Source organism: Cynocephalus volans, chromosome 3 (genome assembly GCF_027409185.1).
Source record: "Cynocephalus volans isolate mCynVol1 chromosome 3, mCynVol1.pri, whole genome shotgun sequence".
Lineage (NCBI taxonomy): Eukaryota > Metazoa > Chordata > Mammalia > Dermoptera > Cynocephalidae > Cynocephalus > Cynocephalus volans.
In genome coordinates, this window is record NC_084462.1 from 17,258,960 (window position 1) to 17,275,880 (window position 16,921).

At 49.1% G+C, this 16,921-nt stretch overlaps 1 protein-coding gene across 2 annotated transcripts in view; it reads right to left on the minus strand.

Annotated features, from left to right (window-relative positions):
- The window catches only part of MAD1L1 (mitotic arrest deficient 1 like 1), a 461,087-nt gene that overhangs the window by 443,079 nt on the left and 1,087 nt on the right, over positions 1 to 16,921 (minus strand). For both annotated transcript variants that reach the window (XM_063089903.1, XM_063089902.1), the window contains exons 2-9: positions 15,009 to 15,171; positions 11,684 to 11,824; positions 8,874 to 9,053; positions 5,840 to 5,964; positions 5,022 to 5,103; positions 3,277 to 3,407; positions 3,001 to 3,115; positions 111 to 172 (exon numbers count right to left, since the gene is read on the minus strand). In XM_063089903.1, coding sequence (XP_062945973.1) covers positions 111 to 172; positions 3,001 to 3,115; positions 3,277 to 3,407; positions 5,022 to 5,103; positions 5,840 to 5,964; positions 8,874 to 9,053; positions 11,684 to 11,824; positions 15,009 to 15,158 — 986 coding nt within the window. In that variant the 5' untranslated portion in view covers positions 15,159 to 15,171. The remainder of the gene's footprint in view (positions 1 to 110; positions 173 to 3,000; positions 3,116 to 3,276; positions 3,408 to 5,021; positions 5,104 to 5,839; positions 5,965 to 8,873; positions 9,054 to 11,683; positions 11,825 to 15,008; positions 15,172 to 16,921) is intronic.

Below are 16,921 nucleotides of genomic sequence, written 5' to 3' on the forward strand. Positions count from 1 at the left end.
CCAACAGAGAAGCCTCCATCTGAGTAAGAAGGCAGGGACCATTCTGCCGAAGGCAAAGCTACTGCTCAGAGAAGGTGGGGACAATGGGAGGCAGCAGCCCCTCCACTTACCTGATGTTCAAGCCCGTGCTCTGGTCCAGTCTCTCCCAGCTTTGCAGCTTCGCCAGCAACCTCTGGAAAGACAATTAACGCAATGTCCCCCCATCACCTGCCAAATGATTATCACATAAAACTGACAATATTGATAATGACACTCAGTCTCCTGACCTTTTAGAAGCATCTGCCCTTATTTCTGAGCTAGGATGCACAAATGTTCCACGTCTGCTTTGAAGCAGTCAGGTTATTTCCCAACTGCTAGAGTTACACCACATACTTCACGCCTCATTCCTTCCTGGTCCCATAAATTCAAGTATGAATCCCAGCAAGCTAAGAGGAACATGTGGGTGTAGGGTGAGAAAACAAACAGCCTCAGGATGGTCCTGCAGTAGTCTGTGCCCCAGGGAGCAGACCCTGCACCTGAACCACAAAGACTCTTCAGGATGCCAAGCCCTAGGGAAGATGGAGTCAGTCCTAGAGACAAATTTTCCCCCAACTACATGATGGACTAGGACCAGAGGGCCCCATGAGAGGAGGGCAGCCTGCCCTAAAGGACAGGGAAGGTGGAAACTCTGCCCACAGGCTTGCTGGCCCTTCTACTTCTCATGCCTGCTCCTTGCTGCCCTGTGTCCCAAAAAGTTGTCTCTCAGCCCTTTTAGAATTGAAGCAATGTGAGGGCAGGGACTACATTCCTTTGTTCTCCCCTTTTCACCTCCACTGGGGCCAAGCACAGCGCTGTTACCAACACTTTCACTAGTCAGTCATATACTTCCAGAGCCCCTGTTATGTGCCAGGCGTGTGCTTGGTCAATAATTTCACTACAGCCAATGCTTGGTGAACATTCACTGTGTGTCAGTCACTACTGTAAGCACTTCACATAAACTGACTCCTCATAACCCTGTGAGGCAGATGAAGAGATGGACAGGGAGATTAAGGAATTGGCCCACAGCAGGACTGCAAACCAGGCAGTGTGATTCTAGAGCCCCAAATCTTAAGCAATTTTTTTTTAAAAAGTCCAAAGAAAAAGTACTTAGCTTGGGAATTGTCTTTTCAGGCTAAGTTCCTACAAAAGCCAGCATCTGAGAGGAGACCCTGCCCATGACACCCAGCTGGCAGTGAGCTGCTTCCAGCGCTGCTCACAGAGGGGCTCTGAGGCCCTGATGAGACCTCAGCTGTACCGAACCTCTGAAAAGGACAGAGCATGCCATCCAAAGGGGTGAAATGCAGGAAGTGAAGCGCAGCACTGAGAAGGTGAATTAGCTTTTACATTCCACCAGACTGCGAGACAACAGGGGAATAGTGACAGGCATGTGGCAGGCACGCCAGAGAAGTGAGGCAACAGCAACCACAGAGAAGCGACATGCAGGACACAAAGGCCTGGGGCAGGAACCAGGAGGCCCAAATTCTTGTCCAAATTTGCTGTGCACTGGGCAAGAGAGGGAGCTTCTCTGAATTAGTTTCCTCCTCTGCCTACACGATTACTCTAGGATGCTTTTCAGCACCACCAAGTGCCACTTGTGTCCCAATAGCAAACACAGGGGGAAGAAACCTCACCCAGGTCTCCATTCACTCCTGTCCCTTACTGTATGCTGCCTACTCTCTAACTCATCATCTGTACCAGCTCCCCTATTGGTACTGAACCAAACTACCACACACTCAGTGGCTTAAAAGACCACAAATGTAATATCTTATAGTACTTTAGTCCAGAAATCCAAAATGGGTCTCACTGGACTACAGTTAAGGTGTCAGCAGGGCTGTGTTCCATCCTGAGGCTCTGGGGAGAATCCATTACCTTGCTCCTCTCAGCTTCTAGAGGCCACCTGCATTCCTTGACTTGTGGGTCCCCTCCCCATCTTCAAAGCCAGCTGCTGCTGGTAGAGTCCTCACATCATATCACTGTGACCTCCCCCCTACCTCTCTGCAACTACACAGCCCACCTGGATAACCCAGGATCCTCTCCCCATCATAGAGCAGCTGATTAGCAAATTCAATTGCCTTTGCCACAGTAAGGTCACATATTCACAGGTTCTTGGGATTAGGATGTGGACCTCTTTGAGGAGCCATTATTCTGCCTACCACACCCTCACAGCATTTTCCATATTTTAGGCAACCAGCTGTTATGTACGACTGTAACATCCAGGATCCTCCAGACAGGCCAGAGGATAACCCTACAGGCAACAGCTCACCATCTTAGGCCCTGCCACGGCTTGAATGTCCCCTCCAAAACTCATGTTAAAACACTGATTACCCCAATGTGGCAGTATTGAGAGGTGGGGCCTTGAAGAGGTGACTGGATCATTAGGGCTATGTCCTCATGAATGGATTCATCCATTCATGGATTAATGAGCTATCATGGGATGGAACTGATGCCTTTATAAGAAGAGGAAGGGGGGCCGACCCCGTGGCGCACTCAGGAGAGTGCGGCGCTGCGCGGTGCGGCCGGTCACGAAAAAAAGAAAAAAAAAAAAAAAGAAGAGGAAGGGTAGGGCCAGCCCGTGGCTCACTCAGGAGAGTGCAGTGCTGATAATACCAAGGCCACGGGTTCGGATCCTGTATAGGGATGGCCGGTTGGCTCACTTGCTGAGCATGGTGCTGACAACACCAAGGCAAGGGTTGAGATCCCCTTACCGGTCATCTTTTAAATAAATAAATAAATAAATAAGAAGAGGAAGGGAGACCTGAGCTAGCACATGAGCACATACCTGCTCTCTCACTATGTGATAACCTGCACCTCCTCAGGACTCTACAGAGTCCCTACCAGGAAGAAGGCCCTCACCAGATAGTCCCTCAACCTGGGACTTCCCAGCCTCCAAAATTGTAGGAAATAAACCATTTTTCTTACGAATTACACAGTTTCAGATATTCTGCTATAAGCAACAGAAAATGGACTAAGACAGGTCCTCACCTCCTTCTCCAGTTCCAAGCCAACCAGAGTTTCCTGCATCTTCTCCTGGCGCCCCAGCCTCCTCTGAAGCCCTTCCAGTTCCTCTCTGAGCAGCCCGTTGGTCTCTCTCATCTCCCTGGCAGGGCCAGAAATAGTCACTCTAATAGCCACACACTCTGAGGATGAATCCAGCCACCCAGTTATACCTGCCCTCATAGGCTATGCAGCAGGTTCCACACCCATGAACCCCAACTCTAGCTCAAGGAGACTCGACCCTCCCCCTTACCCCCTCCTCACCGCAGGTGAGCATTCTCTTCCCGCAGCTGCTTCAGCTCCCGCTCCATTTTGGGGAGCTGCACCAGCTCAGACTTCATGTTCTTCACAATCGCAGCATCCTGCTCTTGCAGGGACAGCTTCTGCTCCAAATCCTAATGGAGGACAGGGACAGAGAGGAAATCAAGGGAAGGATTATCAAGACCTGAAGTGACAAGGAGGTAATTAAATGCATATTACTAAGTGGAAGAAGGGAGCCTGAAAAGTCTACATACTGTATGATTCCAACTATAGGACATCCTGGAAAAGGCACAACTATGGAGACAGTAAAAAGATCAGTGGTTCAAAATAAAATTTAAAAAAAAAAAAAAAAAAAGATCAGTGATTGTCAGGGATTCAGGGGGGAAGGAGGGAGGGATGAAAAGGCAGAGCACAGAGGATTTTTAGGGCAGTGGAACCATTCTGTAGGATACTTTAATGGTGGATATATGTCCTTATACATTTGTCCAAACCCATAGAACGTCCAACATTAAGAATGAACACTAATGTAAACTACGGACTTTGGGTGATTATGATGTGTCAGTATAGGTTCACTGATTGTAACAAATGTACCATGTTGGTGGGGGATGTTGATAGTGGGGGAGGCTGTGCCTGTGTGGGGGCAGGGGTATTCACTTCGCTGTCCTGCCCTTGGAGAGTTCTCTGGGGACAGAAACCTATCGCCGTCTGGCCCAAAGACATTCAGCAGTAACACAACCCACTCTTCCTGTGTAATCTGTTCTGCTGCTTTAGCAGCATACATTTAACAACTGAGTCTTTCCAGTAGCGAGAACAGACTTCCTCTTAGAGTATCTAGTCCTTCTGGGACTAGATGAGAAATAGCCAGCACCCACTAGTGACAAATCACCAAACAGACTAAGAGTAAGAAACCAGGACCAAATAAGTCAGTCATTCAAACAAGAATGGAGCTCATCTCTGTGCCACATGCCAAGTCAAGCAGTGGGGACAGAATGATGCAAGCCACGCAGGCAATCAAATACTGAGAGGTGGGCCAAGGGCTGAAGAGGGAAAAAGGGGGGCCAAAGAAAACATGATCAGGAAGGTGCAGAGGAGTGGTTGGGTGGGGGTGCCAGGTAGCTCTGCAGCAAGAAGAAGAGCAGGAGCAAAGCCCAGAGGCAAGAGCATAAGAGAGGTCTGAGAGCCCACCCAGGGGAGCACAGCAGGGACAGTGAGGAGCCAGACTGTACAGGCCTGACAAAGATTTAGCAGTCACTCTGAAGGCAGTGGGAAGCCATCAAAGGGAACTCAAGTCACCATCTCTGACAGTGTCCTCTGCAGTGACATGGCACAGCCTGACCTTGAGTCAGACGAACCTGGCTTTGAGACCCACCTCAGTCACACATGGGCTGTGTGACTTTAGGCAGAGTTTTCAACTCTAGATCTATTTGATATCATCTTCAAAGTACCTGTCAGTACCTGAAGTTATTACATTTACTTTTTTCTTCACATGTTTGTAGTTAGGCTTCCTACACTAGAATGTGAGCCCCCCAGGAGCAGAAAAGTCTATCCCATTCCCTGTGGCATTCCCGGCACCCAACACAGTGTCTGGCACCCAGAGGAGACAATCTGCCAACGTCACAGGCAGCTCACTGTCTGTAAATGCCACCAAGCACACCCCAGCTCAGAAAGACCTGCATGTGGCGGGAGGGCCAAAACCACCACTGCAATGTCTGTTAGACACACCCAGGGACTGAAGCAGAGTGACTCACCTTGATCTTCTGCTCATGGTCTGCTCTCATGTCTTGGCTGGCCTGAAGTTCCTGAATTTTTTTATTTGCTTCCTGCCATTTTCTATTAAAAAGAAGAATATATCATGTGCAAAAACAGGAATGTGGTGAGGCCAACAGTTCTCCTCAGCCCAAGACCTCCCCAGCACAGACCCACAGAAACACACACTCCCACACAGGGTACCCCCAAGATCCTGGACTCCATCCCCAGCTGGCTGGCTCTGAGGCCTCAGTCTCATCTGGACAGGTCCTCTCCAGCTGCAGCACTCTACAATCCTCCCCACTCCCCACAGCTGCTCACACCTGCAGCATCCCCCAGCCCTGGTGCAGCTTCAGCAAGGGGCCCACACAGGACTGACCTCTCCTCTCCACCAAGGAGCTAGACCCTCCTAAGACAACATCTGCTAAGGGAAAGATCAAACTCTTCAGGAGAACATCCAAAGTCTCCTGCCCGCACCTCCAGTCAAGCACACTCACTCTTCCACGCCTCCCTTAGCATGTTCTCTTTGCCTGGACTGTCCCTTCCCAGCCACAGCCAACTGTCCCCACGGCAGGTCCCACGTGTCCTTTAAAATCTAGTGACAGTTCTCCAAAGCCCTCTCCAAGAAGGCTTGACTCTCCCTGGAGAGGGAAGAAGCTGCTTCCCCTGTTTTTGGTCCAGGACATTTAAGACGTGCTCTATTCTGACACTTGCATCCTGGCTTCAGAGGCCTCAGTGTCCCTCCTGACAGTCTGGATGAGGACAGTGACCAGCCACCGGGCTCACCGGGCTGAGGCGATGCCCCCCCTCCCCCACTCACTCATGCTGCATGTCAAGCTGCTCCTTCAGCTCCTGCTTCTCAGCCTCCAGGCGCTTCACCTGCATATCCTGGTCCATCACACTCCACTGCAGTTCTGAGATCCTCCCCTTTAACATGCTGATGGTCTGAAAGCAGAGTGCGGACATGAGAGCCACTCACTAAGCCCAAGGCCACGCATGAACGGAGGTGAGCCTTCCACATGGAAATGGAGGCGAAAGGAAGAGGCTGGCACCTACAACTGGGGCAGGGAACAGAGCCACCTCCTTCTTGGGAACATGCACTCGGGCAGACGAGAGAGACTTCTTCACAAGGGTCCCACCCCTCAACCCTACACTCAAGAGCATCCCAGCCCAGAACCTGCCTCTTGCTTCCCACAAGCGGACAGAAGAGATCTGGGTCACAGCCGAGGCCTCCAGGAAAGCTGGTCCCAGTGAGGGGGCTTCAAGAGCAAAATCTGCTGCCAGCCAGGATGGGCCTGGCCTCTCAGGCCTGCTGCCCAGCAGCCTCTGTGACCGTCACCCCCTACTCACAATGTCCCTGCCCACCAGGCATCCATATATCCCCCACGTCATCATGCCAGTCTTCCCTCCACACCCTGGCTCTCATCGTCGCGCTCTGCCTGGAATCCTTCCCTGAAGCACTCCCACACCACTACTCCAGCTGTTTGCTAAAGATGTAACCTACAGACAACAGCAAGGTACTCGCCAAGAAGCAGAACATGGGAGATGGAGGCTGTCCTTGGAACTAGGCTACAAAAGCCACACTGAGTGGAGGAGCTGAAAGAATGCCTGAAGACTGCAAACTCCCAGGCCAGCAAGCTGGGCTATAACCCGCCAGGAGGGCCGTGCTGCTTGGAAGAAAAGCACTCAGACAGGAAAGCAATCCTGGGGAGGGAGTCTCAGAGCAAAGCCTCCATGACAGCAGGCCTACCTGACACCACTGCCACCCTTGGTTCTGACTGCATCTCACCAGGCAACCTTCTGCTGACTTTGCTCCCCACCCCCCACCATTTCCTAGAGGACAGAGCACATCAGTCAAACCAACATGAAAAGCCAGACCACTTAAAAGTGTCGCTATAAATTAACACACAGAAATGCGTGAGCCTGATGTCTACCTCAGGGAACCTACACATTGAGAGCAAGACAGTGGACCTGGCAAACACCCCAGTAAGCAACACCAGTATCCCCCATCTGGGGGGCTGGTTGGCCCTCTCTATAAACAGAGAGGCCAGAGCACTCATTTCGCTGTCCCTGAGAACCCATGTCCAATCCAGGACCCACTGAAATGCATCACCACTATTCACCCCACACCACTCCAGGGAGGCTGACGTGGGGAGAAGGCTCACTCCCCACACTCTATTGATCTGTACGTTTACTTTATCACAACAGTGAGGTATCTATCTGGGCATCAAAAAGGAAGAAAGGTACTAAAAATATACCTAGCAATGAACATATCCTTCGAGAGGTTGTACTGAGTTCAATAAATACACCCTGGACACCAGGCACTATGCTGGATCCAGGGGACAAGACATCCTAGCCTTATAGAGGACAAATACTGTAGGGAAGTAAAGAGACTTTACTTAATAAGATAGTTTCATAGAGCAACAAGTACTATACATTGGGGCGGGCACTGTGGTGAGAGAATGCAGCAGAGGTGAGGGAGTTACAACTTTATACCAACTAACCAGGGACAGCTTCTCTGGGGAGGTGCCATTTAAGCTTAGATGTGAAAAATAAGAGCAGCATCATTCGCCGTGCTCTGTCCCAACTATCCAGGACCTTGCCCATGCTGAGCCCCATCAACACTCTCTTTGCTACTCCAGTAGTGAGGGTCTCACCCTTTTCTGAGCTTCACTGAGTGCTGTGCATGACTCACCCTCCCCCATGGAACTGAGGGCCCCCATAGGCAGGAAGACACCGCCCCCAATACCACCACCACCGCCTCTGGCATAGCCCAGAACACAGGACCCAGGACCCAGAGCACAGGAGAGCACAGGCAGGGCAGGAGTGGGCGTCTCTGGACACTGATCACGCCTCCTCTCCTGCCAACATTCACTTCAGAAGACAGATGCGACAACAACCTTAACGTGCTCCCCAGCGCTGCCAAGGCAAAAATAACCTGCAGCCTGCTTTCAAGGGTCTATCAAGTAGAGAAAACTGCGCAGAGATGGAATACCAATGATCCAATGCACCCTCTCCCTCCCCTAGCAGGTTTTCATCTGTTTCCTCTCAGCATCTATGATCTTGAACGCCACAGAAAAGGGACAGGAAAGGTCAGAAGAGTCCAATTTCCACCAGTGCCAATGTCCAGGCTCTGTTTTTAAAATGTATACAACCTTCATTTGGACTACAGTTCACATATGCTCTGGTTCAAAGACATTCTCAGATGCCATCAGACACTAAAAGACCTTGCTGATAATCAAAGAAATGCAAATCTAGAGGCACCTACTTACATGTTCTGTGAAAGAAAAAAAAAAAGCATTTCCAGAAAATACCACCATCCATGACAGGGAAGGATATAGTGAAACTAGAATACTCGACAGTGGCTATTAGTACAATATAATAACTGGTAGCAACAGCCACTGAGATCACCATAACTGGGGACCTTATAACCCTACTCCTAGGTGTCTGCCCAAACAAAATAATTCACCAGAAGCCAAAAGGCTCTATGCATGATGCTACCTGCCATAGAAACACCAGGGGGATGTATGCCAAAGAACAAAACATTTGAAAATGACAAAAACTGGATTACTCAACCATCAAAATTCCTAATTGCAAAGACCAAAAAAAAGTGCCCAACTTATTAACTGAAAACCATAAAATGCAAAATTAATATTTTTACTATGATTACAACTATGTAAAAAATGTAAGTGCACATATGGGAAGTACAATTAAAAAGTCAAAATATCATGGTGCCATAGTGGTGGAGTTTGGAGTACTTTCATTATTTTTCCTCGGAAAAATTCTAAAGGAGAGAGGGTAACCCCTTTGAGGCCCAGGCTGCCTTGGTCCCCAGGAGAGGGCCCTATGCTCACCTCACCGGCTTCGGCCAGGCTGTCCTCCTTCTCCCGCAGCTTCTTGTTGGCAGCGTCCAGGCTCTGCTTACACAACCTGTTACGCTCCAGCTGCTCCTTCATCTTTTCCTCCGCCCCAGCCTCCCGCTCCTGTAGCTGCCGAATGCGTGACAGGAGCTCCTGGTTGCGGTCAACCTCGCGCTGTGAGGGCAAGAGTGAGATGCAGCCCCAAGGGAGAGTCAGAGCAGGGAGAACTCCTCTCTCAGGACAGCCACCAAGGCCCAGAGAAGAGCCAGCTGGGACCCATCAGCCAGTTCAGCAGCAGAACCAGGACAAGGCCTGGGACCCCAATTCTAGCACCAGTGCTCCTATCAAGGCAGCACAACGTCTTTCACCGTAAGAAGCCAGGACTCCTCAGAGGGCACTTGGCATGGATCACACCCAACCTGGCATGGATCACACCTGATCATGCTCAGTGATCATCTTTGCAGGGAGGAGATGGAGCACGGAAAATTGAAAATTTAGAATTAACCTTGGAAAGCAGCTGAGCTTTTGCAGCAGCAGCAGATTTTGTCTAACTGCACTCAGGCCATCATTAAAACGAGTCGGCATTCCGCCAACGAACAGATGACTGGAGCAAAGACAGGTGGCATAGACATGAGGCTGCAGACACAAACAGTTTACGCTGTGCCCAAGTCTGCCATGAGTGCACATCGTCTCGCAGAAACCTTCACAGCCACCCATATTATTAACCTCAGGGAGGCTGTGTGACCTCTGGGCTGATAAGGAAGGGACAGAACTAAGAACTACACTCAGACCTCCTGACTGTAATGATCCATGGGGACTCTTCTCAGTATAATCACTGAGAAGGGACTACAGAGTAGGAGCCAGAATCTCTGGAGGTCAAGGCAGTGAGTCCTAGCCAAGTGGAGCCAGGCACTCTGGTGACCTCTCACCTTGCATTCATCAGGAAGCTGCCTGCACTAGCTCCCTTCAAGAACCACCAGGTATTTCCGGAGACTGTCTTTTCCAGAGTAAGTGCTTATACCACCTTTATCCAGGACATCCCAGGCCAAAACAGAGGAAAGTTTTAATGAAAGTGCAAACAGGATTGTGCCTCCCTGAGGGAAGGCTGATCTACACCTCGAAGGGACTCAAGGGGACAGCAAGCTGCAAGCACAGCCTCAAAACAGCCAAGGGACCCCCCTGCGATACCAAATGAGAGCTTTGGTTAGTGCACCGTCAGGGTCAGAATGTAGCACCTCTACTGGCACTGTCATTCCAAGTGCAGATGGGGCAATTCAGACAGGTCCTCAGACCTCTAGGTCTCACCATCTCATAGGTATTTCCAGGTGGGAGGGCCAAGATTCTCACCCACCCACTGCCAAACTGGTAGTCCCAAAAAACCAGTGTAGTCTTGGAGCCCACAACTCCAAGGAACAACTGGAAAAGTACTGGTTCTGATGGTTCCTGGAGTCCCATTCAGCTGTGTCTATGGGCAAGGACAGGCCTCTTGAGAGGTGGCTCAAGCTCAGCAAGGGCCCCAGATCTAAGCTCAGTCACCCCTGCATCAATGGATTTCCCCAAGACAGGACCTTCAGAGACCCAGCAATGACATGGAGCTCCAGGGCGGAGTCAGAACGGCCCTGCCCTTGAGGAACTCCTGACCCAGAGAAACTCCAACTCCACACCCTGTTCCTCTGGCCTGAGAGAGAGAGCTATGCCATCAGTATGACACTTCCTACATTCTGATGGCCCTGGTGCCACCACCCAACCCTAACAAAGGGCACTTTAATAGTTGGGAAGATTCCTGTGGCCTCTCTCTTCCCTTCCCACTAATTCCTCCAGGTCTGTCCCTCTAGCACCAACCCAGGTAGTGAGCAAAAGCCCCAGCTCACAGAGAAAGACCACTCTGAGCAGCAACAGGGCCAATCCCGAGGCAGCAACATCTCAGCTTCAGGTCAAGTCTCTGGGCTTACAGAGCTCACACAACACACCAAAGCCAGGAATATGCACACCAGGTTCAAAGAAATCTAACAGGCATCACACCCTGGAAGACATCAACTATTTTGGGGGGGACTAGGAAAGTATGTGAATATGTCACGTAAGGCAAGAATGGGGTCAGACATCCATCCTCAGGGAATGGGCAGGGAAGCCAGAGACGTTGTGGTCCAATGCTCTGCTTGAATCTTGGCAGATTTCCACAACTGATGAGCACTTATTGAAAAGCCCAGCAAAGAGCTATTAGTCAAACTGAAAGAAACAGAGGATTCAGGCACTAAGTGAAACCTCCTACCTTCCCTGAGTGGCAGGGGTAGTGCTCTCCCAGTTGCCCTGGGTAAACCAGGAGCAAAATAAAGCAGCCACAGATACTGGGGCTCTTTGCTCAGAGGCCCTACAACCATCTCAGCAAGACCAGCATGGACACTGGGGCCCTTATGTAACCTAATGACTTTCTGAGCCAGTTACCCATCATCACCTGGTATTTCTGCCAGATCTGCATTCCAATTCTTCCATAGGAAAAAGGAAACCAAGAGGGCCAGCAGAAGGACATCAGTTAGGACCACAGCTGCACCGAGCAGCAGACACAGTGAGGGGCCTCCTTCTGCAGTTATCCTCACTGCATGCCACCCTCCTCAGACACATCAAACACAGCTGACACCTGGCCCATGTCATCTGGTTGCCTCAGGAGGAACGCCCTGGCAATCCCGACATGGAGCACCTCAGGCTTCCAGCTTCTTCCAGCCTGGTAGGTTTGGTACACAGCCCCCAGGCCTCCTAGGGCTGCCTCACCAGGCTGGCTGGACACACCCTCACCCACCTGAACCCACCTCGTAGTTCCTGGCGCTGGTGCTTGCCGCCCTCTCCAGCTCCACTCGAGCCCTCTTGTGACTCAGCTCCATCTGCATCTTCTCCCGCTCCACCTGGATGAGGTGAGACTTGGAACGGATCTGCTCTGCTCTTTCTTCCAACTGAGTGTGCCAAAGCCAAAGAAAAACAGAAACCTCAGTAGCTGTGCCAAACAAGGCACGTGGCTCAGTTCAACAGACACAGTCACCAAGTGCCCATTCCCTGCAAGTGCTAAGTAAGCCTTGGGAGTAGAAAGTAGACCACCACTGGATCCCTCTTTGGGAAGTGAGTGGGAGCAGCAAGCAAAGGAGATTAAAAAAAAAAAAAAGAGTAAGAGGAAGATATATTTTAAGATGACAGTGTGTAAGCTTATTTTAGGAAAAAGGATATATTAGTTTTCTATTGCTATATAACAAATCACCACAAACTTAATAGCTTAAACACCACCCATTTATTAGATTACAGTTATATAGGTCAGAAGTCCAGACACATGTGTCTGGGTTCTCGGATCAGGGTCTCCCAAGGCTAAACTCAATGCAGTTGGCTGGGATATGTTCTCATGTGGAGCTGAAGATCTTCTCGCAAGCTCACAGGTTTGGAGGACACTGCTGGCTGTTAGCCCAGGGCTGTTGTCAGCTCCTAGAGGCTGCCTACATCCCTTGTCACGTGGCCCTCTCCATTTTCAAAGCCAACCATGGTGAATCTCTCTCTTGTTGAATCCCTCTCCTGCTCTAAGTCCAACTTCTTTATCTCTGAATCCAGATTTAAAGGGCTCATGTCAGGCCCACCCAGGTAGTCTCCCTATCTTAAGATCAACTGATTTGGGACCTTAATTATATTCCCACTGCCACAATACCTAGTCAGTGTTGGGTTGAATAACTGGGAAAAGGTAGAGAAGGTAAGTGTGAACCAGGGGCCATCTTAGAAGTGTGACTACCACAGAGGGGTAGGTAAATTCAGGTGATTCGAGCCTTGATGGGTGCCAGAAGACATGCCAAACAGCTTCACAGAGTCAGACTCTTCATGTGGGTAAAGCCTTGCAGTCCAGCAGCACAGCATCTCCTGTGCATTTAACAAACGTAGAATCTCAGGCTGCACCCCAGACTTAATGAATTAGAATCTTATTTTTAAGCACATTCTCAGGGGATTCACATGCACATTAAAGTCTGACTAGCACTAAAGTAGAGTGGCAGTTCCCAACAGATGTGTCTGGATACACTTCTGATTGTCACAGAAGTGGTAGTAGTGGTATGTGTTTGTTACTGGCATCTAGTGGGTAGAGGCCAGGGATGTTGATAAACATCCTACAATGCACAGGAAAGTCCAGCAAAACAAAGAATTATGCAGCTCGAATGTCAACAGTGCTGAGGCTGACAAAACCTGGGCTAGAGAAAAGGTATCTCCATCCCTCCCACCTACTTTCTTTGGTGGCCCAAGTCCACGCTTCCTTTATTCCTATTAAATTTTCCTCATTTCAATTCCCACCTGTTGATATTTGGGGGTTCCTAAGTCTACCTCTACCCTTCAAACTCACCAACCTCCCCAGTCTCACTTGTATGTCTGCAGCCACATCTGCACTTCTCCAGAGAAGGGTGGCACTCTACCTCCAGGAGGTGCAGACCTGATCTGTATCCCACACCTTCTTGGAACACTAACTATATGAGAGTACTTTAAAAAGTTTGTGGAAAAATTCAATTAAAAGACAATACAAATCTTTCCATGAACTTTTTGAAGTACCTTTGTATTGGAAAGAGAATACTTTAAAGATAACGTTTATATTTAAACAAACACTAATGTGTGACAGAGCAGACTGTATACACTTCCAACTAAAACAGGATCCTTAATCAGACGAGGGAGAGGGGACTGGCAGGCAAGACATCCTGACCTCTCCCTCCAGATTCCCCAGACCTGCTGCATTCTAAGGTCCCTCTCCTGCCATTTTGGGGGGCCAGGATAGGAAGAGAAAGAACGGTGATTGAAGTCCTGCAACAGGACATAAGCAAGGTCAGGACCCAAGGCAACTCTCACAGTCATTACTCTACTAACCATCTCAGGCAGACTTCAGCACTCAATTACCAATCCCCCAACAGAGGAAGCTCTTACAAGTGAGCACTGGGGACCTCCAAGGTCCAACCGGTATTCTAGATTCCTGTGGTTTTGACAGATAGGCCAAAAGTTCCCAGAGATTTGCATCAATAAAATTATAGCATTTTTTAGGACCAGAATTGCCAACTTCTTATTTCACTAGTGATCAAAAACAACTGCCATCTATTACCACCATCACTTCATAAACAATTGTTTACACACACACACACACACACACACACACACACACACACACACACACACACACACACACACACGGATACAAGACCTACTCTCACAATAAAGAAAAGTCCTTGCCAAGAAAGGGCAGTTAGCAATTTAGCACTCTAACAAGCACAGTAATTCAGTTATTCAACAAATGAACACATACGAAACATCGTTTGTTTTACCAAATGGTGCATGGGCCTCATCAGGGCTACAGAACACACACAGTGTGGAAAGAAAAGGAAGATGCAAGCAGAGACCAGGGAGGAGCCTGGTGTAGCCATCGCCGCAGTGACAGGGTCTAGGCACAGCCGGAGAGACCACCTCCCTACCTGGGGGACCCAGTTATCCCAGCCCCAACTGGGACTGAGCCCACAACTCTTCAGAGCCTGAAGTCCTTCAGCAAGCCTGACCCCTTTGCCACTGGGTCTATAGTGAGCATTCCCAAGAACTTGGAATGAAGTGAAATATGACTATAATCAAAGTAAAACTGTAAAAATCACCACAAGATCTGCAAATGACCCTCGACAGTCTGACACCATGGAATACCCAGTCCATCCACTAGCTGCCCTGGCTTTCTCTCCAGGCTGAGGGGGCACTGTGTTTACAACAAAGCCTTCCTGTGTTACACCCTGAAGGGGACGGCATGCTGGCTGGACAATTCCAGTGCTCATGCTCCCAGACAGTTTGAGTTTTATCCTCAATTAAATGAACAAACTGTTCGTGAGTTCATTAGTGAGTGCACTGCTGAGCACCAGACCTACTCTTGGGGTGTTAACAAAGCAGACCTCTAAGCCAAGACAGTACAAGGCCAGACCCTGGCCTCTAGCTGTTGTCCCAGAATGATGAATGCCTACAATGACATCTGGAAGACAGCCAACTGGCCTCTAGGCTGAGCTACTACTGATTTGCCTCAACTATATGGAATTTGAATAGGCCCTACCTGAGCTCAAGTGTCTTTACCCAGAAACCCCCATCCCGGCATATGCCACTTACCTGCATGCTCTGCTGGTACTGCATCTGCAGAGAACCTGGGGCAGAGGTGGAAATATCCGGTCCAGATCCTCCCTCCACTCGCTGAGAAATGAAGTTGTTCAAAGACCTCAGAGTGGATAAGACAGTGGTGTTTTCCCCCAGGTCTTCCATGGCCACTTTCCTTCTGAGAGAAGACAGAAGAAGGGTTACAGCCAGCCTTTCCACACACTATCACCTGTCACAGTAAGAGATGCCTCTGGACAGGCTCCCACTCCCCTAGTCCACTCGAATTCACAGGCTAATCTTCTCTGGAAACACCCTCACAGACACACGCAAAAATAATGGTTTTTTCTAGGCATTCCTTAATCCAGTCCAGTTGACACCTAAAATTAACCATTACAAGCACTCACAAAAAGTGTGGCCTCTGGGAATCAGAAACAAAGTGGCAATAAAGATGATAATGACCACAGAAATACTAATTATCACTGTATATCAATATTGACATTAGTATTACTACTGTTTTCAACCAGGTCAAAAAGAAAGGTTTTTGAAATTTACCAAGCACCTAGACTTCTTGAGCCTCAGTTTCTTCATCTGTAAACTAATGATAGTAAAGCCCACTTTGCAAAGCTGTTGAGGATTACCTTCAATGCCCATAAAAAGACTTCAAATAGTAGACGGTACAACTGTAGCCACATACTTTGACTTGTACTCAGCTTGTAATTTTATATACAACAGCTCAATCTTCACAACGGGTTGGTGAATTAGGTCCTTTTACACAGATTTTAAAGATGATGAAACTGGAGGCTTCAAAAAGTTACAGAACTGAGATTGGAACCTGGGTCTGTCTGACTCTAAAGGCAGCATGCAATCCACAAGCCAACATATGAAAGGGCTGAAGACAAATAGCAGCAAAGAACCTTGCATCCCCAAAACCTGTCCTTATTACGGTCTCACACCAGGCCAGCCCACCAGCCAAAAGGTGTGGAACATCTCTGGCACATTTAACAGCCAAAATGTGTAAACGTGTACACTCCTACAGGTGCATACTGCTGCTCCCATTAGGAAGAGTTGGCTCTCACTGATTTCCCCTAAGTATTATATTGAAAATACACTCTCCTACACATCCCCAAAAAAGAAAGTGAGGAATCTTAGGTCGCCTCTGAATCTCCCATTTAACAAGAACCTTGGCCTGGTGCAAGCAGAGTCCTTGTCCTCTCTGGCCATGGTTTCCACCCCTCTCATTCAAACCACAACGGAACAACGGATTGAAAGAGAGGACAGTGGAGGATACAGGCCTGCAGGGCGGGAGTCTCTAGAAGCCCAAACCCTTCCATTTGCCAAGATCAGACCAGGGCCACACTTCCCATAACATGATGGAAAATTTAGCCAATACATCCTCTTCTTAAGATGCCATTCCCTGTAAGAACTGATGCATTCAATAAACTAGAATGAAAAAAAAACACCTACATTTTCAACCACCTGGCACTAGGCTGCTCCATAAAGCATGTGATAAGGCGCCAGCTCAAACTCCATCCTCTTTACCCAAGGGACTCAAACCTTCCAGCCACTGAACTCCAACTGCTCTTAACAGAATCCCTGAGCTGGAACTGTCAGTCACAATCTCTGAGTTGACACTGCTTCTCAGCAAAAGGGATGGCTTCGGAAACCTAAAGAAATGACCAAGATGCTCACCAACTTGCAATGCCACTTCACACCACCCTGGTCACCATCATGTGGCCTGGTAAGTTCGCCACACACCTTTTCTGCTTTCTCCAAACTCAAACTAGCCAGGAAAGGCAAGCTCCCACTTCACTAGCTACAAGCAGTGTGACTTTGGGCAGACAGCATTCTATCTCTGACAGCTGCTTTCCTCCATAATAAAATGGAAGTGCGGTTGACCCTTGAATTGTGGGGGTCCACTCACATGTAGA